This window comes from Anthonomus grandis, chromosome 7, assembly GCF_022605725.1.
Source record: "Anthonomus grandis grandis chromosome 7, icAntGran1.3, whole genome shotgun sequence".
NCBI lineage: Eukaryota > Metazoa > Arthropoda > Insecta > Coleoptera > Curculionidae > Anthonomus > Anthonomus grandis.
In genome coordinates this window covers 8,929,955-8,951,059 of record NC_065552.1, presented here as the reverse complement: position 1 = coordinate 8,951,059, position 21,105 = coordinate 8,929,955, and the positions used below count along the sequence as shown (strand labels likewise).

The 21,105-nt window shown below is 34.0% G+C and overlaps 1 protein-coding gene across 4 annotated transcripts in view; it reads left to right on the top strand.

The window, feature by feature from the left end:
• Positions 1-15,956, top strand: part of LOC126738125 (protein shank) — a 98,145-nt gene extending 82,189 nt beyond the window's left edge. For all 4 annotated transcript variants that reach the window (XM_050443293.1, XM_050443294.1, XM_050443292.1 and 1 more), the window contains 9 exons: positions 1,388-1,625; positions 1,683-1,977; positions 2,035-2,278; positions 2,337-2,614; positions 2,674-2,953; positions 3,008-3,263; positions 3,497-4,002; positions 4,061-4,251; positions 11,831-15,956. In XM_050443293.1, the coding sequence (XP_050299250.1) occupies positions 1,388-1,625; positions 1,683-1,977; positions 2,035-2,278; positions 2,337-2,614; positions 2,674-2,953; positions 3,008-3,263; positions 3,497-4,002; positions 4,061-4,251; positions 11,831-11,908 (2,366 nt within the window). In that variant the 3' untranslated portion in view covers positions 11,909-15,956. The remainder of the gene's footprint in view (positions 1-1,387; positions 1,626-1,682; positions 1,978-2,034; positions 2,279-2,336; positions 2,615-2,673; positions 2,954-3,007; positions 3,264-3,496; positions 4,003-4,060; positions 4,252-11,830) is intronic.
• Positions 15,957-21,105: the final 5,149 nt, after the last annotated feature.

The following is a 21,105-nucleotide window of genomic DNA, read 5'->3' as shown; positions in this document are numbered from 1 at the left end:
GTCAAATGCTTTTAGACTTCTCTCTGTAATTAAGGCGAGAGTCTATCCTTTACACTAATGATATATGAACCTGAATCTCATACCTTAAGGCGAAGATCTAGTTTTTATCGGATTTATTTGATGTATTTGATGGTGACCTGGTGAGAAATGAAAGAAACTTTTGTGAAGATACATTCAGAAATAAAAAAATGGTGTGCAATGTGCATCATATATTAATCAACTTGAAACTCAAGAATTCTAAGCAGACAAAATCGAATCTACTCTGGAAGGCTGCAAAATATCTTTTGCTCACACTATATTCATGTTTAATCGTAAGCTCCTGATGCACTTGATCTTATTTCTGACCAAATTGGCTCATACAAGTTAAATTTATAGAGAGATCAACTAGATCTATAGGTGAGCAGTCTAGTTCTTTAAAATCTCAAAATAGCGACAGGTTGTCAGGACAGTAATCATAAATGAGGCTCTAAGTGGTCTTCTGGTTTCGACAGTCGTCAATTCAAATATTTCATGATATTGAGAATAAAATAACTCAAACCAGAAAATTGAATATTAACGAATAATTGGTATTCATTCTATAATAAGAACAATTAGTAAAATTGGATTCAATCAATCTAAACCCATCTATCAAGAAATCTCACTTCAAATTCAAATTTGAAGCTTCCAGCCAGGATGACTCCATCCAAATACTTAAATGCTTATTTGGTACTGTAGAAAAACGTCTAGGTAAAAAAAAGAAAATCTTCTAGGTAGAAATAAAGATAAATTCTATCTAGACATTTTTAAGAAAACATATTAGAATACAAAGATAGTGATAATGACTAGGATAATGATGATGACGATAATAAAAAAGAAACATAAATAGACTTAAGTCTACTATTTCTCACAATGGTTTAGTCGCAAAAGTGGAAACAATAACCTATTAACCAGTGATACTATCTACTAGATCCTTTAAGTACTGATGAAATAATTGGGCTGTATAAGTTAATTTACACTTTTTCAAAACATCAAAAGAGCCTAATGTTTTAATTGACACTTTCCCAAGTGATCTGTTGGTGTCCAGGGTCATAAATTCTGATCTGCCAGGACATCAAGATAATCATCAAGGATGGAATAAGAGCAGAGTTAAAGAATTATATCTTTTTGTTAAGAAATCTTATCTAGAGCCCAAACTCTAAAGGTTAATCCATCCAGACTTAAATGTTTTTTTGCTTATCCAAGTTAACATTAAAAATTCGATTCGAAGTGAAAGTCGATCAAAGTAAGGCTTTTAAAATGACAAAGTCTAAAATAAAACCCAATAAAAAGCCTAAGTAATTTTCTATCAATATATGTAAACATCTAGCTTTGCTAACTACTTACTAAACTACCAGTCATCCGCTTTTAGTCACTGGAGCTACAGATGATGGCTACTTAGAAGGCAACGTCCGAAGCTCTGGACACCGAAGCGGACTATTTCCAGCCCACTGTGTACAGGAAGTGAAACTTCGTCATTCCATCCAGGCCCCAATGATCGTAGCTAGAGATGCCAGGATGTCCGTTACATCACAGAACGGCGGCAGAGTTATCGGTAGACGCGAGAGCACGTCAAAGCAGTTTGCTACTGCACCTAGAGCCAAAAAACAGTAAGGTTTACTAATATTTTTATCCAATATTTACTTAGAATTCTCACTTTCTGCTAGATATTCGTCCTCAAGCTTGGAGCAACGGACAGTAGTTCTTCATAAGGGTAGAAAAGGTTTCGGTTTTATATTACGGGGAGCAAAAGCAATGTCACCCCTTATGGAAATGACGCCTTCAGAAAAATGCCCTGCTTTGCAATACTTGGATGATGTTGATCCAGGTGGAGTGGCTGATATGGCTGGCCTGAAAAAGGGTGACTTTCTATTAGAAATTAATAATGAAGACGTGTCATCGGCCTCGCATGAGCATGTGGTAGATCTTATTAGGAAATCTGGAAATTTAGTACAAATAACGGTAAATATTTTCTTAAAAATAATGTAAACTTACGTATTAATAATTGATTTCTCTAAGGTTATTACTTGGGATCCTCCAAGCTCTCAGAACGCGATGCATATGTCTAGGTCTTCTAACCTGCCTGGAAATGAATTTGCAGATACATCTAATTCCAGGCAATTTTCCACTTTACCCAGAAAAATGGGTGGAATGGGAGGCACCCTAGGCAGATCTGCTCAAGCTCCTTTACCACCCAGAAGGGATCCAAAGACCACTTTGAGTATTGGAAGGGCGAGAGCAAAAAGTTTAGTGGCAGGCTTAGGTTTGTTCAAACTGAAATCATAGTAGCTTAGTATGTTAATAAATCAATTTTTCTACAGGAGGAGATAGAGATGAGACTGACGATATAACCAAATCCAGTTCGGCGGAATCGATTCAGCAATCGACTCCAACAGGTACAGCGAGTTCCACGCCAGTACAGCCGAGAACAGCATCGATAAAGCAAAGACCGACTTCTACAAGAATACCACATAACGCTCTAGAAGATCTCTTCCAAAATGAACATGAGCAACTTAATAAGTTTGGCACTATTTGTAATGGATCACCTAAAACGAGAGTGTATGCCAGTGTTGCTGAAATGAAACGAATGAGGTCAAAGGTAAAAGTTAATATACATGTTTTTTTAAAAGATGTCATCAAGGGTCGGTTTTATTTTAGGGGAAGGGTAAATTCGTAGACATTTTTGGTGGAGGTACAGAGCTAAGGCGAAACTTTCACAGTACACCAGACTTAGCTCAAGAAGTGGCCTATTTGAACTCTCAAACCTTGCCGAATACCAAAAACCATCGAAGTCAAGAGGATTTAGGTTTAACACAGGGAGGTAGGAACCTTCCTCCTCCAAACCATCCGCCACCACCACCCCCACAAGTCCACGTTTTGAAGTTTGAGATTCCGAGGCCGAAGAGTGAGAGTCTGCAAAGGGATATGTTACCAGAAGGTACACAAATAATATTTTTCTATGGTCAGCTTATATTTACTATTATTTATTTAGGCATAGCTTCATCATTTAACCCAACTGCAAGCGCGAAACTCTACGCTTCTCCCGACGATATAAAAACAGTTGGATATAGAGCAAAGCAGTCTCATTCTTCTCGATCTATTTTGAGGAAGTCGCACAGTATGAAACAGTCTAGTACGCAGTTCCATTCAGGAAATGTCGTGCAAAGTACCAACGCCCCTAATATAAAAGCTCAGGTGCCACAGCAAATTACCAATCCATATGCTCAGCCTATTAGGACGACCATAAGGTAAGAAATTATAAATCCTGCTCACTTTCCAATATTTCCACAGTATTTATTAAATCATCTGCATTAACTCTAATTTACCTGAGTACGAACGGACTTTTGACAAAGCTAGCCTGATTAAAAATCTCGTAGGATTGAACATATTTTTAAAGATTCTATTCGTTGATTTTTTGAGATTTTTACCATTGATTTTGGTTTCATATAAAAATGTCAAAATGGTCATTTTATAATTCCAGATCGAATTCGTCGGCGAGTAACCGAAGCAAACGAAAAAAGCTACCGACAAGCAAATCCGCTTCAAGCATTCTCCAGATGAGTCAGAGTAATGGTCCCCCTACTACTCCCGAACCCGACTACAGCTGTAGCGACAGCGAAAACGACAGTGAGGCCGAACAACGAGACATAATCGGGTTGGCTGGGAGACTGTCGGCTGTACAGCTACAGCCGATTGAAAACAGCGGCAACAGCAATACCAGCGGCAGCAGTTCAGGCAGCAACAACTCGGTTCCTCAGAGCTTCAGCGTGGAAGAGATCCAAAAGACCCGCTTGCAACTCAAATCGTCCAAATCGTACCCGGACGATTTCTTTAAAAAGGTGACCAACGACAAATTGGAAACGGTGGAGGACGGTGATAATAGTTCTTCGGGCGTTAGTTCCGATCAAGAAATTACCAACATGTCGAATAGTGAATATCACACTTCCAGTGTGGATTCTAGTATTAAAAATCAACGGCCACAAACAAGTGAGTGCTAGTTTAAATATTTGAAATAATTTATAATTTTAAATTGTTTTGTCTGCAGGTCTTTTAAAAAGACAAGCAGTATCGTTGGCCCAGCTACCCCCGCCAATCGAGAACGAAAACGATGAAAAAGAAGAATTTTGCTTACCCCCGCCACCAGAATTCAACGAATCACAGGCTGCTCTATTGACCGCCGAAGAGTTAGTCGTGGCACCACCTCCGCAGTTTAGCGATAGTAGACAAGTTACCAGAGTAAGTAATTAAGAACGTTAAGATTAATTTTTAAAGTTATTATTAATGTTTCTAAAGCTGTCGATATCGGCCCAACTAACGGAGGTTTTGGGTGCGGCAAATGTAGTAATTAGCAATAATAAGTCTAACTTACCAGCAAAAAAGATAGCATTTTTCCCATTTTTTTTCTTTTAACTACAGTTCAATCCAAAATGAATAGAGAGAAGGTGGAGACAAGAGATTCTTAGATACAACCGCACGTCTAGGCATTTTCACTTAAAACTCTGCACGCCAATAACTCCAAAACAAAATTCTTTTTTAATTCTTTAAAAAGTGGTTAATGTATTGGGCCAATTATCGGTCTATTATATTGAAGTGTTTGGGTTTTTCTTCAGGGATCACTCTAGCAAAGCCCTGTGAAATTAAATCAAATCAAATATGACACAATAGGACTGCTTCTTAGCAGACCGCAGTGTAGGGAGCCACAAGGCACCACCCAGCGGTGGAGTTTTAGTGGGTATAGGACGAGACAGACTCGACACTGAGTCCCACACTACTGGGGGCGGCGCCGCGTAACCAGTGTTCATAAAGAATAAACTTTTGGGCACAATAATACAAAAATACACACTCAAAATCAGGTTAAAAATGATATTAAAAATTTAAATAAGTATATACACTTTAAAATACTAATAAATAGATATATTGAGGTGCCAGGATAGACACAGGGTTAAAACTAAAAATTTAAGAATTCTTCTAGAGAAAGAAATTTTTTGTGTGGCGTTTAGACTCCTTTATATTTTTTCTTTCACAGGATAAGGTAGCTTATTGAATATTTTAACACCCATAAATAAGATCTATTTTGGCACTGCCCTAAGCGACAGAATACTAGAACATAGTTTTGCTTGTGCTATCGTTATCAAGTCTATCTTGATGAGGAACCAAATTACCATTTATCATGATGTAAAGAAGTTTTTTCTAAAATATATAAATAAGAGAGTGTCAATATGGCTAAGCTTTTCTCTAACCGCCAAAAATCTTTTGTAAATGAGAGGATCCTCTCCATAACAACACGCTGTAAGCCATGACCACTGTGGAAGATAGCAAAGTACGTAATTCTCAAGGTATCAGTAGAAACACATCCATACAGATTACGTAAAAGAAGAACACTGCGATGGATCCAAGAGGATGCCAAGGAATTTAACTGGTGGTGTCTCTATAGTTCCCATAGTGTTTCTTAATATAAAGGTCATATTTTGGGTCTTATCTTGGTTCAACAGAAGCTTATTTGCCAGAAACAACATTCTCAAACTGTTCCTTTGCCTCAAATAATTTTGCATATGCTTTTACCTCAGATTCACCAAATGTAAATGTAGTGGTATTATCCAAATCTCCATACTTACCATCCTAAGAGAAGATTGTTTAGCAAAATTATAAAGAGAAACGGACCTAGCACAGAACCTTGAGAAACCCCCACACTTACTTTCGCTTGAGCAAAGACTTGGGCATTAACTTTTACCATCTGATATCAGTTTTATGGTGTTTTCATCAAATTTAAAATACTTCAATGTTTTTAATAAATGGTCATTAGACATACAATCGAAAGCTTTTCTAAGGTCATAGAATAAGGCAGAAAGATAAGGCCGGACTTCATACCTATTCACAATATTATGCAAAAGTTCGAGCACAGGATATATGGTAGGGGAGAGGTAGAACACTGAGACGCAAAACTTTTAATATTAATAACTGTTTTATTAAACGCTATTTTAAGCTCATATTTTATCTCTACATTTGGCATATAAATAGGAACTGAAACACGATATTGTTTTTTGACGAAAACTAAAGGTAACATCTCAAAAAAATTAAAACTAAAAAATTCCAGATGTCTCACTGTACCTTTCCATGTTGGAACACTGAGACGCAACACTTATTATTATTTTAGGTTAAGACTGTCAAAGTTTATCTCAGATTTCAAAAGCGACTTTTGGCGCTTGGTTAACCCTTGCGTTAAAGGAGCCGGCAAAATAATTTTAATAACTTTTTTAATACATGTGAGATATATGGGACCATTGGAAATAAGAATCTGTTTCCACATTTAAGGCTTTTCCTTAAAAACGATATTTCAAAATCATTTTCCTTTATTTGAGATAGGACTTTGTCCACATAGTATATTTTTTGCTTAGAGTTAAATTCAACAAGCACATATTCTCCGATATTAGGACAGCGACCAAGATATTCGAAACTAATTGGGGGCTCGGGATCTTCACCAATATAATCTTCTCCTCTGCTAGAATCCTGTAATTTCATTTCATTTTCATCTTGTTCCTCAGAATCACTATCTAATACGCGCTTTTTTACTTTTTTTTCTTTTGGTGTTTTTTCTCTAGATTTAATAAGTTCCATTTTCTCCGGGGTATCGGTACCAATCATCGTCTTTCCTTTGCGCTTTTTGTTGCTCTCGCCTGATTTTCTTGGCGGAGCTTTAGGATAACCTTTGAAAACAGTTGGGCTAACAAAAGTTTTCGTGGCGGTATCACTGTTACTTGGACCTGCATTTTCTACAACTGCAGGTTCATCTGTATTTTCAGGAGTAGCTTCATCTGCAGTAAGCGGCCTATCCGTCACAGAACTCGACAAAAGATCTTCTTCCGTAAAAATATGCCGATCGAATGGAAATATTCCGGTTTTCCGAAAAGCACTTGTGATGTTAATGGGCGTCATTGCTCGTGGATATGCTATGCCCACACACGCAGCTACGTTATAAATTGTAAATGTCTGACCGGGATGGTTCATCATCCATGCATCTACTGCCGCATTATAGAAAGTTTGAAATGGTTTTAGTAAGCCTACGTCCAATGGCTGTAACTTATTAGTGCAGTGCGGCGGTATAGTTAGGATCGTGACACCATTATTTTTACACAAATCGATTGCTTCAATCGGTAAATGACTTTGGTGATTATCCATTAGCAACAAAGAAGGGTTTTCCTTAGCGCCACCAGTGTGCTTAATCAAATGTTTAACAACCTGCACAAAGCACTCCGTATTTATCCAACCTGTTTTCGAAGCCAGACCTAAAGTTCCGTTGGGCGCCCCATTTATCATAAAGTCTTTAAAGTGCACTCTCGGGAATACCATAGCAGAAGGAATAGCTGCTCCCGATGCTCCAACAATGCAACAGGTTGTAACGAGCGTTCCACGTTCGGACTTGTGGTCTTACTAACCTGTCGTATACTCCTTTGTGCAAACGGTAACGGTTTCTGTCTCATCTAAATTATAGATACGACTACCATCTCCGAACACCGGGAAACGCTTTAAAACAGTTTCAAGTTTTATGAAAAAAATGTCAACGTTAAATTTATTGAAACTGGTTGCCCTTGAAAGACTACAACCTTCTGGGGTACGAAGAGACAAGTCGGAATGACGCTTCTGAAATCCTTTTATCCAGGCAAGTGAAGCACTTTTTGATGCATGCCAGTTTGCTGGAACGACTATATTATTATAAACTACAGCTTCATATGACAATCTTCGGGTATCGTCTCTTGACAGACCATAAAATATTTTGAAACAGTTGATTATATATTCGCTCAAGGCGTTCTCCTGTTCGACAGTAAAAATTTGTTTCACCTTGTAATTACGTGAATTTTTTTTACATATCTATGGACCGTTTGGAAAGATAGTTCTTTCATTCGTGCTTGACGTATAGAAGTGCCTCCTTGAACTAATTCGATAGCCTGCCTCATCTAGTCTTCAGAGAATCGGCCTATTTATCGATTTGTTTGTTTTTTCGTGGCATTTTCAATCTGTAAGAGAAGATATTTTGCAAAGGACCTGTTTTATATTTGTATTTTAATTTTACCATCATCTATCCATTCTTACGATTCTGAGACACTGTGTGTACAGACTGTTGTGTACAGACTGGAACAAATTGTTGGTACAGCTAATAATTTTAGTTTACAAAAATAATTTGTTAAGGTTTTTTTATACCTTTTAATATAGATAAAATACTATGTATTTTTCTATATAGAAGGCTACTTTGTAGCCAAAATTAAGTGAAAGTTTATGAGTTTTGTATATGCTCAAAATTTAAATTTAATGATTTTATCATAACTTTCCTCAAGCAAATTATTAGATATTATTAGATTATTACTTAGTACGAACAGTGAGACAGTGAGATGTGACTCACTATTCCATAATAATTATTAATTAAAAGACAACTAAATAACTAATAACACTTTTGCAATAATCAATTATTTTAATGTAATTGTTTTGTAAAATGGTTTCCCTTTTACATAAAATAATTTACCTTGTTTAAAAAAGTTTCGTTTCCGCTAAAACACAGGCCACGTGGATATGGTAAAATTACTCCGACGCGCTTTCTTCGACTGATCAGCGATAACTGAAAATGTTCTTGTTGAATCTTAACCGTTTCTTGTTTGCTTTGATTTAAGGTGACAATAGGTGTGTTCTTTTAGTCTGACCGGAAAATACCAAACGTACAAAGCTCTACCGAGTTTGTCTCAATGTTCCGACTGTCTCACTGTACCTACCTCTCCCCAATTTTTATTTTGTCTAACGCCGAACTGGCAATTGGTACATAAGTCATTGCACTAAAAAAATTGTATTATTTCATTAAATATTTCCCTAACATCATCAAAGGTTACCTTTCTAATTCCAAAATTATCTGATTTAAAAAGGTACAAAAGAAGGTCAGAATTACAAAATAGAAGATCTTTGAAAATATTCTCCACAACGCCTATGAAGAAAGCGTTAGGCTGTTCGGGACTTACATTTCAACTTTTTAAAATCATTTTTACATTTGATGTTTATAATATTCCACATTAATTTGTGGGGTTCTTAGAAGTTCTAATTATCTGGTTATTTGGAACTCTCTTTGCTTCCAATATAGATATTTTGCATTGATTTTTTAGGTTTTTATAATATTGTGAATTATTTGACCTATCTTACCTGTTCCATACCTGACTCACAAGAGAGAGTGTTTCTCTCATTCTTGTAATGTCATCAGTAAACCAGCTTACTTTATTTGGGTGGTAAGAAGAAAAGTAAAATGGTTGGTGAAAAGCATTTCTCAATATTGACATAAGCACCCCAAATTTCGTATCAGCGGTAACCTGCTCCGCTAGAATAAAGTCCAAAGAGATCTGTTCAATAATTTGGAAACATTTATTAGTACCCCTCTAAGTAATGAGTCTATATGTGCCCTTAATGGTCTGTACTATAAGCTTCGACCATTTTGAAATCAGCAATCTGCTCTAGATATGAAATTGAACTACTTGTGCTGTAAAATTTTCATATTAAAAATTAGTAAATGCTTTATCTAGACAAGAATCTTCTCTTGCTTTAGCGATTAATTTTTGAAGCTCATGGCTGCCTAGTAAGTCAATAACAGTCAGGAAACCACTATCACCCAGGGCAATGCTCATTTTAAAAGACACATTGACACACCTATTTGGCAGATTATTCCTTCAATTGCCTTTAGGAAAGAGCCCAAGTTTTCCCAGTCCTGTAAAAGCAAACAAAATTATTTATTACCTAGGAATATACTGCACACCTCAATTAATTTTTTATTTAATTAAGGCAGCATCGAATGAATGAATTTTTCTCTTAATTGACTGGACATCATAGTGGAGCAGTTTGGAACTCTTTATAATTCATTTTTCGCAAGTGTTAGTCTGTTTGCACTCCTTTGGGCCAGAGAGTTGAATTAGGAATTTCAGGTTTTTTTATCCATTGGAACACCTAATTTAACAAATTATAGTATTTCTTGCTTCTAGTTCTGATCGATTTTGATCGATGAAAAAATTCTTAAGGATGTGCACCTCAGTGGAAGAAAATGAAGATTTGAACCACTGTGTATACAGCATATTCATAATCTTTGGGATTATACTACTCAAATCAAAGAAAATAGTTGACGCTCAATTATGCTTGGTTTTTATTCTTAAATTTGGATATTCCAAGAACATTGTGAGGCTCCCGCAATAAATTCTTTCGATATCTTAGAGATTATCCCAATATATTCGATGTAAGAAGTAAGTTCTATTAAGATACCTTTAAAACAACATAATGGCGACGGCCAGGGAGTTTGCGGGTTATGATTTTGAAGAAAATTGGGATTTCCCAATGGCACTAGAGCGGATGAAGTTGTCTAAAGACGTAGAAAAAAAATGAAGTAAAATCTATATAGATATAGTAGCGTTTTTCCCTGTTCGTTAAGGTGTGAAATAAATACTCGATTGCACAAAAATAATCAATAATAATAATTTATATCAACTACTACTAATTTTTTTTCACTATATTCATTTACAAATATTTATGTTCTATTTAAATCTCACGTCAATATTTCGTCAATGTCCGAACTTCACTGCACTGAACTGACAAGTGGCTCCTTATATACTCGGCTGATCATAATTCCAGAAGATTCGCTGGCCTTCCACGCGTCTCACGAGACGTCATGTGTTATCTCGAATGACGGAGAATCAGCTGGTTTCTCGGCGTTTCCAATATCGTTACAATATGATAGCAAAGCAAATGACTAGTAAAATGGTGAATAACTGACTACACCCTCAATTTCAGTATCAGTTATCCCAAATATTTAAGTTGTGGTCAAATTTAACTAGATTACTGTATTCACGGAATGGATGTTAAGGAAAATCAATTACTTTTCTTGTTTGATGTTGAGATGATCTTAAGGACTATTGGACTTAAGGGTCTAGTCGGTTTGTACATTCTTCTTCAAATCGAGTTAAGCATTATTTGATTCTCTATGGTGTATGTTACTTCCTCACAGGATCAGGTATATCTAAGCTGCCTCTTTAATAGATTTAGTAGATCTGCTCAAATGGCTAATTACTTAAACCGTTGATCTTTGACTGTCATTAATAACTACTTATTAGTTTACTTTCGGTCTATTGTTTCACCTGCCCCATTTGTAGAGGACTTATAATAATAAAACTTGTAACCACAGCCAATCCTTAGCATTTCATATCACATTAATAAGTTTACACCCTAAACATTATTGCAATCAGATAAGCCACTCTAAATTACCAATCATATGCTACTTGTCATAAATTTGTAGGGTGTGATCCGAATTCAACTGATCAATATATTTAGTAAAAAGCTAGTACAAATCACTTGTCTTGTGTGAATTATTACCTCGTTTGTCAAAATGCAATCAGAGTAAGCATGGAAGCATACCAACCAATCATAGGGAATAACGTCAGCTGGTCATAGAGTTGTATAAGGCGTGATTTAATTTTCTTGGCTATTACTAAACAGAATTTTGCACTATCAGGAAAATTCCAACGGTTGTATCTTAGTTTCATCGTTCCGAATCCAACGAGACCATCCGCAAGGTCGTTCAGCTTCCATATTAACTAAAATATAATTTTTGTGCTCAAAAATGAGTATTTGAACTTCAATAGTATTTGAAAAACATCCAAAGACATTCGATGAATGTATTATGAATTCGAACACCCTAAGAAAATTGGAACGTGCAGATTTTTTTCGGATATAGTTTTAGACATTGTGTTTAGTATACTTTTTCAGTTAAAACCTCGTGCATATATATTTTTTTCCTTATTTCTAGGTGCGAATAGTTGGTGCTGTCCCTAAAGGATTGCCTCAGCAGCAGAAGATGAAACAAGGTCGCCTACACAGTCAGTAAACATTAGGACACTTAAACATTTTATACTCAATATAACAAAGTGATTTCTACATAACCTAATATAATATTTATTTCGAACGAATTTAACTTAGAAACAATGTAACGGTAAGGAGGAATACTTTAGAAGACGAATTTATTAGATCAGTTTTTCTTTGTTAGGTTTTAGGATAAAATAAGCAAGCAATCAGTAAATTTTTCAAATATTCCTCTATATATTCACTTATAAATCTCACATATAACTATGCTCAGTCAATTACTATAGGTATAATATCAAGTGCTTGGCCTATGTATAAGTCACAGTATATAGTGCTTTAGCTAAGCGACCAATAATAACCAAATCAGGGGGTCCTTGTTACTGAAATTACATTTTAGTGCCAACAGTTAAAAAATTATTTTATTCCTTCAGTACAATGACCTCTACAGGGCGTTCCAAATAAACATGGAACTTGCTAACTTTTTTGATATTGTCGCTAGAAAGTTGGTTAAATTCGCAAAATTTATCAAGTAAACTAAAATATACGGAAAGTCAATATTACTTGCCACAAATCCAAACGTCAAGTTTTTCAAAATATTATTGTAACTATTCCATTAGTAGCTTCTTCATAACACGTAACCATTCATTAATATATTATTTAAAAGGACGTAATACAACACACTTTCCTTGAAAATATTGACCGGGTCGTCAAAATTTGGACTTTGGTCACAGCACATTTCCCAGCTTATCAGCTAAAATCAGTACAGTCAGTTTGTCCGCATAGTTGCCTATCTTACACCGTCAGATTTGGAATCATGTACATATAGGCAACCCATTTGACTACCTTCTTTTCCCCTTGAATTAATTGAAATAGCTTTACTATATCTAATGAAGTACCTAATACATAGGATTCTTTTGTGGTCTCTATTAACCTAACAATCGGAATGTGATCAAAACATTCCTACTGTCACTTGCCACTTAGGTGCATTACTCACTGAAATTAGCCTGATTTGTCATCAGTAAAAGTGTTTTTTCCGCAAAAAAAATTAATATTGTAATATGAAAAATGTAATATGATTAAAAGTTTTCGTTATATTGATTTCATTTATTACTGAATTTATTAACTATAAATCATTTTACACCTTGAAAACGTCGGATAACCAATTGACAGCTGGGAATCTGATTAAGAAAATTACTATATTTTGTCATCATCTAAATTTAAACCACACCCTAAACATTTGTGACGAATGACAGTGATGTTAATGGTGTGGTCTGCTATTCATTAAATTATTTCACTTTAGCGACCATATGTTAAATGAGAGTAATTAACTGATAGTTCAGTCTGACCTTACTTCAGCAGTCGACACCTGATAGCATCTGTTAAGAAGAAAATCATCTGAATTGCCATGCATTATCAAATGATTTAAATTGAACCGCATGTTTAATATTTGCAATAAGTGACATTTAGTAATTTTTGACAGGTTTTAATCTTGACACTGTTCATTCTGCAAATTGAACTATATTATGTATTTTATAAAAATAATAGAAGACTTATTACTTTTACTTATTACTTTACTTAGAAAAATTATAAAAGACATTTTGAATATCATTAATATTTCTCTAAACCAATGACAGACAATTTTAGGACATAAAACACTTTGTCTTAATCATTTATATTCACATAAGCATGTCTGTCTGTAACGTATTATTATACTATGAAGAGAACTAACATCATAAATTTTTATGATTGAGATAATGTTGTATAATAAGGCGTTGGACTTATATCAAATGTTGACCAATAACTGTAGTTTTTGAATTGAACTCTTTTAAATTGAACTCTTAATATCTACAGTTTTCTCAAGAGAAAACGTCTAAGAGAAAAAGAGATTTATGTCGATTATAATGTATAAGACAAAGACGGACAGATTTGAAAATGAGCATGTCTTTTCAAAGAAATTTTTAACAATTTTTAATTGTCGAATATCGTGGCTTTTATATAAAATTTCCTTAAAATAACAAAATATTTAATAAAAGTTACAAGTCTATTGTTGCTGACTTGCTGATGACTTAAAGCTGAAATCTAAATTTAATTGCGTTTAGTCTTGACATGATCATAATAAGATATCAAAAATTCTGGTTAAATTCAAACCATGCCCTAAATATTTATGACAAGTGACATTAAGGGTGTGGACTGTGATTCACTCAAACTAGTCTGACTGATGTTTTTTTTTAAGAAATGTGTTTATTATATGATATTCTATACTATTTCAGTTTAGTAGTGTTCATATGTTTGATGTGTTTCTCAGGTCGACTATTAACCCTTTGATAGCTGAGAATCTATTAAGAAAATCAGCTGATTTGCTTTGCATTGTCAAATGGTAAAAATCACACCAGACTGCAATATTTGGGACAACTGGCATTCATTTCGTTTGGATTTTGACAATTTTAAATTTTCAAACTCTTTCTTTGCTTTATACTTTATTTTTTACATAAGCATATCTTTCTTTAACTCATAATTATGCTACCAAGACCACTAGCATTAGTTGAAATTAAATTTTTAAGACGTATAGGAGAAAAAGATACTTGGGAATGTGAACTATAATGTACGCAAAAGACAAAGACAGAAATGTTTTTTTAAGACAATTTTATACTTGTAACACATTGTCGCTTTTTGAGGTTCTTAAAATACGAAAAAATTGAATGAAAAGTACCGTGCTATTATCGACGATAACTTAAATCCGAAACGTCGAACTTTAAATCCAAACTTTCCGTTTTTTTTGCGTAATTGTTGCCTTTTTTATTAATATAAAAAATAGATAAACTTGCTTATCAAAACATATTTCTTGCACTAACAGCAAAAAAGTTAGCATTAGGTCCAAGTTCATTTGACTAACCCTTGTATAGATTGTATAGGAAAATGCAATTAGGGTTTTAACCGAAGTAAATTGTTGAAAATTTCTGAAACTGGAGGTATTTTAGAAACTTTTCAACTTCAAGGTCATCATGCTGTTAATTGCACTGATCTAATAGTGCTTAATTACTAAAACAGAACAACAATAACCCTAGACTGTTAATTATCAACCCCCTTGTAAGAACCAATTTAATGAATTACACCTCTTTACTGCCATTTCTTAACACTTTTTCTAATAAATAAAATTAGTTCAATTTTCATATATATTGTTCGTCAAAGGTGAGTGCGTTGATGCAAGGATTCCTGCCATATTTAGACAATTTTGTAATGTATTTCATTAGAGTTGTTAGTGTAAATTGATTCCTTTTTTAATGTGTATATGCAGGCATATCCTGTGAAATATAACCATGGTGTGTGTTATGGTGGCTTCCAATTGCTTCGTACAAATCATACGGGAGAATAAAGTTGATTAAATGAATCTCAGATCTTAAATTTTCAAACATAACAAAGTAAACATATGTCCACCATTGCATTAGACCATTACATATGTGTCATTTTATTATAATTATTCCTATGTAGTGCCCCATCCTATTTAAAATTCTTGGGTATTTGTATGTATATTTTTATAATAATTATTTCTATATATACGCTCAATATTAATGCCTGAAATGTGAAATCTACAATACCTAAAGAGCAATAAATGATATTTATTAATGATGTAGTATGTCCAATTGAAGCGCACCAGAGAATATTTGATTTCTTTAAATCCCCTAACTAAGCTTAACCCATCCGAGAAGTGAGACCTTTTAAGTAAAATAGCACCTGTAAATATTAAAACAACAGTTTATTTAAATAATTTTAACAAAAGCAGTTTTTGTATGATACTCAACACAACTTTTAATATTACCTTGTACATGAACTGTAATTCTATGTAAATTCCACATTATTGGGCAATAACGTAAATTTACATTAGAATTATTAATAAATATGCAATGTTTTAAATGAATAATGTCGGTTGTATTATTGTTTAATATTTAGTATTTGTTTTGTTATTTATTCACAACACTTTCACCTAAAATAGTTGTAAGTTCTCCTTTTAAGTGTAAATAAATGATAATATTGGTAATTATAATTGAATAATAAACTAGTGATTTTTAAGACTTTTTAAGTGTTTTACTTGTGTATCTTCCTAAAGTAGAATTGATATATTATACCGTGTGTTAAAGAGGTCGCGAACCCCCTTAATAATTCAAAAATGTACCAAATAAAAATTATAGATCTCTTCCAGATTTACATTAGAAAGATAACTTTGTATATACAGAAAGCATTACAATAGTAGAAGACACAGTATTTAGTTTCTTACAAATACATGGTTCATATATCGATTTATCATAGTCACACAGAAAAACCAACTTCAACTTTCTGATACCACACCCTAGAAGATTGCTTAAGCCCATAAATTGCTTTATTCAATTTTAAAATCCTACATTCTTGTCCTGGAACAATAAAACCTTCTGGCTGTTGCATATAAACAAATTCTGTTACTGTTGTATTTACCGTTTAAAAAAGCTGTGATTACATCCAAATGATTGATACTTAATCCTAAGTTTATAGTCAATGCAATCAACACACGAAATGTTGAATGTGGTACAACTGGACTAAAGGTTTCATCAAAATCTATCCCATATTTTTGAGTAAACCCTTTGGTAACTAGCTTAGCTCTATATCTAGCACTAATGTTAGAAACAAACTTCTTGCGAAAAACCCACTTACACTGCACTACGGAAACTTAATGTGGATTATGGGACATGTTCACTACCGCCCACTGCACTACTTTCAGTAAAATAATTCATTTCAGTTTCCATTGCTTCTCTCCTAAACGATGCATCTGGCTCCGACATTGCTTCTTGTACATGTTGAGGATCATCATGCAAACTAAAACTATAAGCTGGTGCACTCTCTGTGGTCGTCTAGGATCTTCAATGACCGTCAAAAATAAATCCATCTATATCACCTTTTGGTATACTCGGGAGCATACTTCCATAGCTTTCAGTGTGATCACTTTCTACTACTTTTTGAAAATTGACTTTGAAACTTGAGAATGGCAGTTAACTCGGGCATAGGTTGAATATTATCCTTCACTGTATTTCTTTATTATTTCTTCTGGTTCTTCATGTAGAGTGGCTGGTCCAGTTGCTGATGGAGTTACTATATCTCTATAGTTTTCAAAGATAACTACATCTCTGCTTATTGGCACTTTATGCTTTTGCCTAGATAATAATAATAATGACTTTTATTTCCAACAAATACATAGATATCAAAATAGTAATAAATTTGTCATAGATTACCTAAATGTGGCGCAGTCTAGCTAGTAGCTACTCTACTGAACCATACATAGGAATCCTAAATATTAATTAATTATTAACTAATGTACAGTAAATACGTTATAATATATACATATCACATATTATAATATATATTTAGCCACATAATATATTATTCTACAGAGTCTCCACTGTTATATTACATCCATCAAAATTACTGGCAACCATTAACTCAGTCAGTAGGTACCTATACCATCTAATTATTCTATATAATACAATAGCCGCTCTAATTATACAAACAGATTAATATGTCCCTTAATGCGTTTTTTAAAATGAACTGATGGCAAAAAAATTAGGTGTCGCGGAATTTTGTTATAAAGATTCGCTATGTTATAACTAAAAGATCTTTTAAAAGTAGTTGTCGTGTGAAATGGAATTGTAATGACACTTAGGCACGAAGATCTAACCTATGTATTTCAGAGCGAAACTTTATATTTCGATATAAATAATCAGGACATTTTCTCGCAATTATCTTCTGAAATAAGACGACTGAGTGGAAAATACGTCTCTCATCCATTCTAAGCTATTGTAACTACCTCAATTTAGACTTTGATTTAATATCCTTTGACATGATCGTTGTAGCCCACTAGAGTTTTTTTTCTGCTTTCTTGTCAAATTTTAACCGTTTCTCTTTCGGTAAATGAACCATAATAAGACTTCCAAAAACTCTTAAATGGCTCACTGTTGGTTTTTCTTAAACCACATTTCAAATAGCGTTTCTGGTCAAGCAAACCAGGTGATCTATTTCTTAGGTAAATGGCAGTATTGACAGCCTCTGCTTAAAACATTTTTTTTTTTAATTTGTCTCAAATAATAGAGACTTTACTCTCTCTACTATAGTTTGGTTTAACCTCTGTGACACACCATTTTGTTATGGAGAATATGTGTTCGTTTTGCGATGAATAATTTCATTGCCTTTAAGTTAGGCATCCAGATACAAACTCTCCACCATTATCTAATCTAAGGATTTTGATTTTCCTCCTTACAAAATTTTTAAAATCATGGAAACATTTGGACACAAGATTCTTTAACTCTAACAAGTCGAAACATTAAATAATCATCCTCCAACTTTAAAAAATATCTTGAACCTTCAACAGCTTACCATAGGACCAAAAATGTCACAATAAGTGAAGTGAAGCCCTATACGATATATTGAAGGGCATATTTGCCGCACACATTCCTCTTAAGCAGCAACGTAAAAGAAGATTTCCAAATTATTATTCTCGAGAATTGATTAAGAGCATTTATAGAAAAGAAGAGGCTTTAAGGGCGGAAGGACTTTAAAATGTACAATTCTCCATTCTTTCAAAATAAATTCAATTCTCTTACACGCCTTATCAAACTACAAATACGCAATGAATATAACTTGTATATATCAAACACCGAAAGGAATATTTTTTTGGACCCATCTAGCTTTTGGAATTTTATTAATTCTAAGACGGCTGGCACCAGGATTCCTGGTATGATGCGGCTACCCGATGACGTGGTAATTAAGGACCTACAAGACATATTTGATGCTTTTGCACGTTCTTTGGCGAGGCATTTATACAATCAAATTTCATTAACCACTCGTCGACGTCTGATAATGTGCCCCACTTTGACATTTCCAACGTTGATGCTTCCCAGATTATTTTGGCTAGTAAAAAACTCAAAAATAAGTTAACATCTGGTGTAGACGGTGTACCTAGCTTCTTGGTTAAAGATTGCATTGGTGTCCTGGCTGATCCGCTGACCTACATTTTCAACTTAATACTGTCAACAGAACAGATTCCTGAAATTTGGAAGACTAGACTGCTAAAGTAATACCTATTTTAAAAGCTGGGGATTTTGATCAAATAGTGAACTACAGGCCAATCTCATTATTCTGTAACAACTACTCAAAAATTTTCGAAATTATTCTGAATCGGTCGCTATTTAGTCACGTAAAAGAACTCAGCTCTGTAGAGCAGCATGGATTTTTTAGCGGGCGATCTTGTGTTACTAACTTATCCTGTTTGCCACATCTGTGAATCACTAGATGTTAATACTATTTTTTATACCGACTTCCAAAAAGCCTTTCATCGGATAGATCACTATATTTTGCTGCATAAATTAATTGAGTATGGTTTTTGATGGCGATTATTTAATTTATTTTATTCCTACTTGATTGGTAGATCTCAATATATCGAATATGAGGGCTTTGAATCGAAACTTTTTAACGTAACGTCGGGTGTGCCACAGGGCTCGAACCTGGGTCCGCTCCTGTATAGTTTTTTTATAAATCACTTGATTGAGTCACTCAATTGTCATAGGCTGGCTTTTGCCGATAATTTGAAGCTATATTTAAATGTTTATGGTTTGGAGGATTGTGTTTTTCTTCAAAACTGCCTAAATAGATTGGAGGTATGGTGCGCTGTTAACAGGTTAGGCTTGAATGCAGCTTAATGTAGTGTAGTCAGTTACTCTAGATCAAAAACCCCCTTAAATTTTAATTACTTTATTAATGATACTATTTTGAGTAGATTAGAGCAAATTACTGAACTTGGTTTTCTGAATTTACATTAGTTCCACACTTCAACAACATAGTCAAGTCAGCCCTGAGAAGGCTTGGGTTCATAATTAGAAGTTCTCAGAGTTTTAGTTTGGAATCTACATTAAGACTGGTTTTCTGTTGTTTTGTGAGATCAAAACTGGAGTTTGGCTGCATTATATAGAACCCGCTCTATCAGAATCATGTTGGTCTCCTTGAATCTGTTTAGCATAGATTTGTCTTCAGGCAGGATGGCATATATCCAGTTAGAGCGTTTGATCATCGGCAACTATTGGACGCTTCAATCTACATCCATTACACCTCAGAAGAATGATCTTCTCTGTAAAATTCCTGCATATGTTACTGAATGGATTCATTGATAGTCCTATACTTCTTTCTGGTGTACGTTTCATGGTGCCTAGGCTTAATGCTAGACATCCCCTAACATTCTTTCTGCCAAGGCCTCATACTAACATCCTGTTGAAATCACCGCTATATACAATATGCGCTATATTTAATCGGATCTGTTACATGTCTGATCTAAATTTCTCTCCGGTTCATGTGATTTTCGATATCTTGGTGGATTATTACTCTCAGGATTAAGACCCATGTGTTTAAGTTATAGTTAGTAGGTATATTTCAGTTAATTTAATTTTGTTGAATATGTAATTATCTTGTTAAACTTTTATAATTGGGTTTTTATATCATATTAATAGTTATATGTTCTAATTTTTCGGATAACTTTTGAGGTTGTGACTTTACTTTTTTTCTTTTCATTCTTTTAGGTTCGTTTTGTGTTTTTTTTTCTTTATACTATATTTTTCATTGTTTTGCAACTGTTTCCTGTTATTGGGCAAGTTGCCTGTTGGAAATAAAGGGTTATTATTATTATTATCAATAAATCACACACAATTAAGTCTAATAAATTCTCTGCTCTTTTAAAGTCTTTTGAAAAAGGCAATCTATGTTATTTAATTTCACAACAAGTGGTACAAATGTATTTTCCTAGGTCAATTTTCTCGGTACATTCTGAACCTTCTACAGCACCATTTCTCATCTTTGTTCGGTCTGCACTGTATAAACGACCGTGCCTTTTGTACCATGTTTCTACAGAGACTTCCCTATTGCCCGCTTAAAAACACTTCTCTGACAAAATATTTAGCTTGTAGATACCAATATTTGAATCACCTATATCTACCAATATAGAGTTCTTATTATATATCTTGCAACATTGTACATCAAAAATTAAATTGTTTCCATTTTTAATGAGCTGACTTTGTTACGGTTACTTTTTCACATAGATCATCATTTATTTACTGGTTAATATTAGAATGCATTTAATTAGTCAAAATTTATAATATTATTATTATATCCAATAAAAGTACAAATAGAAAACCTTCTCATTTATTCTGCATAAAT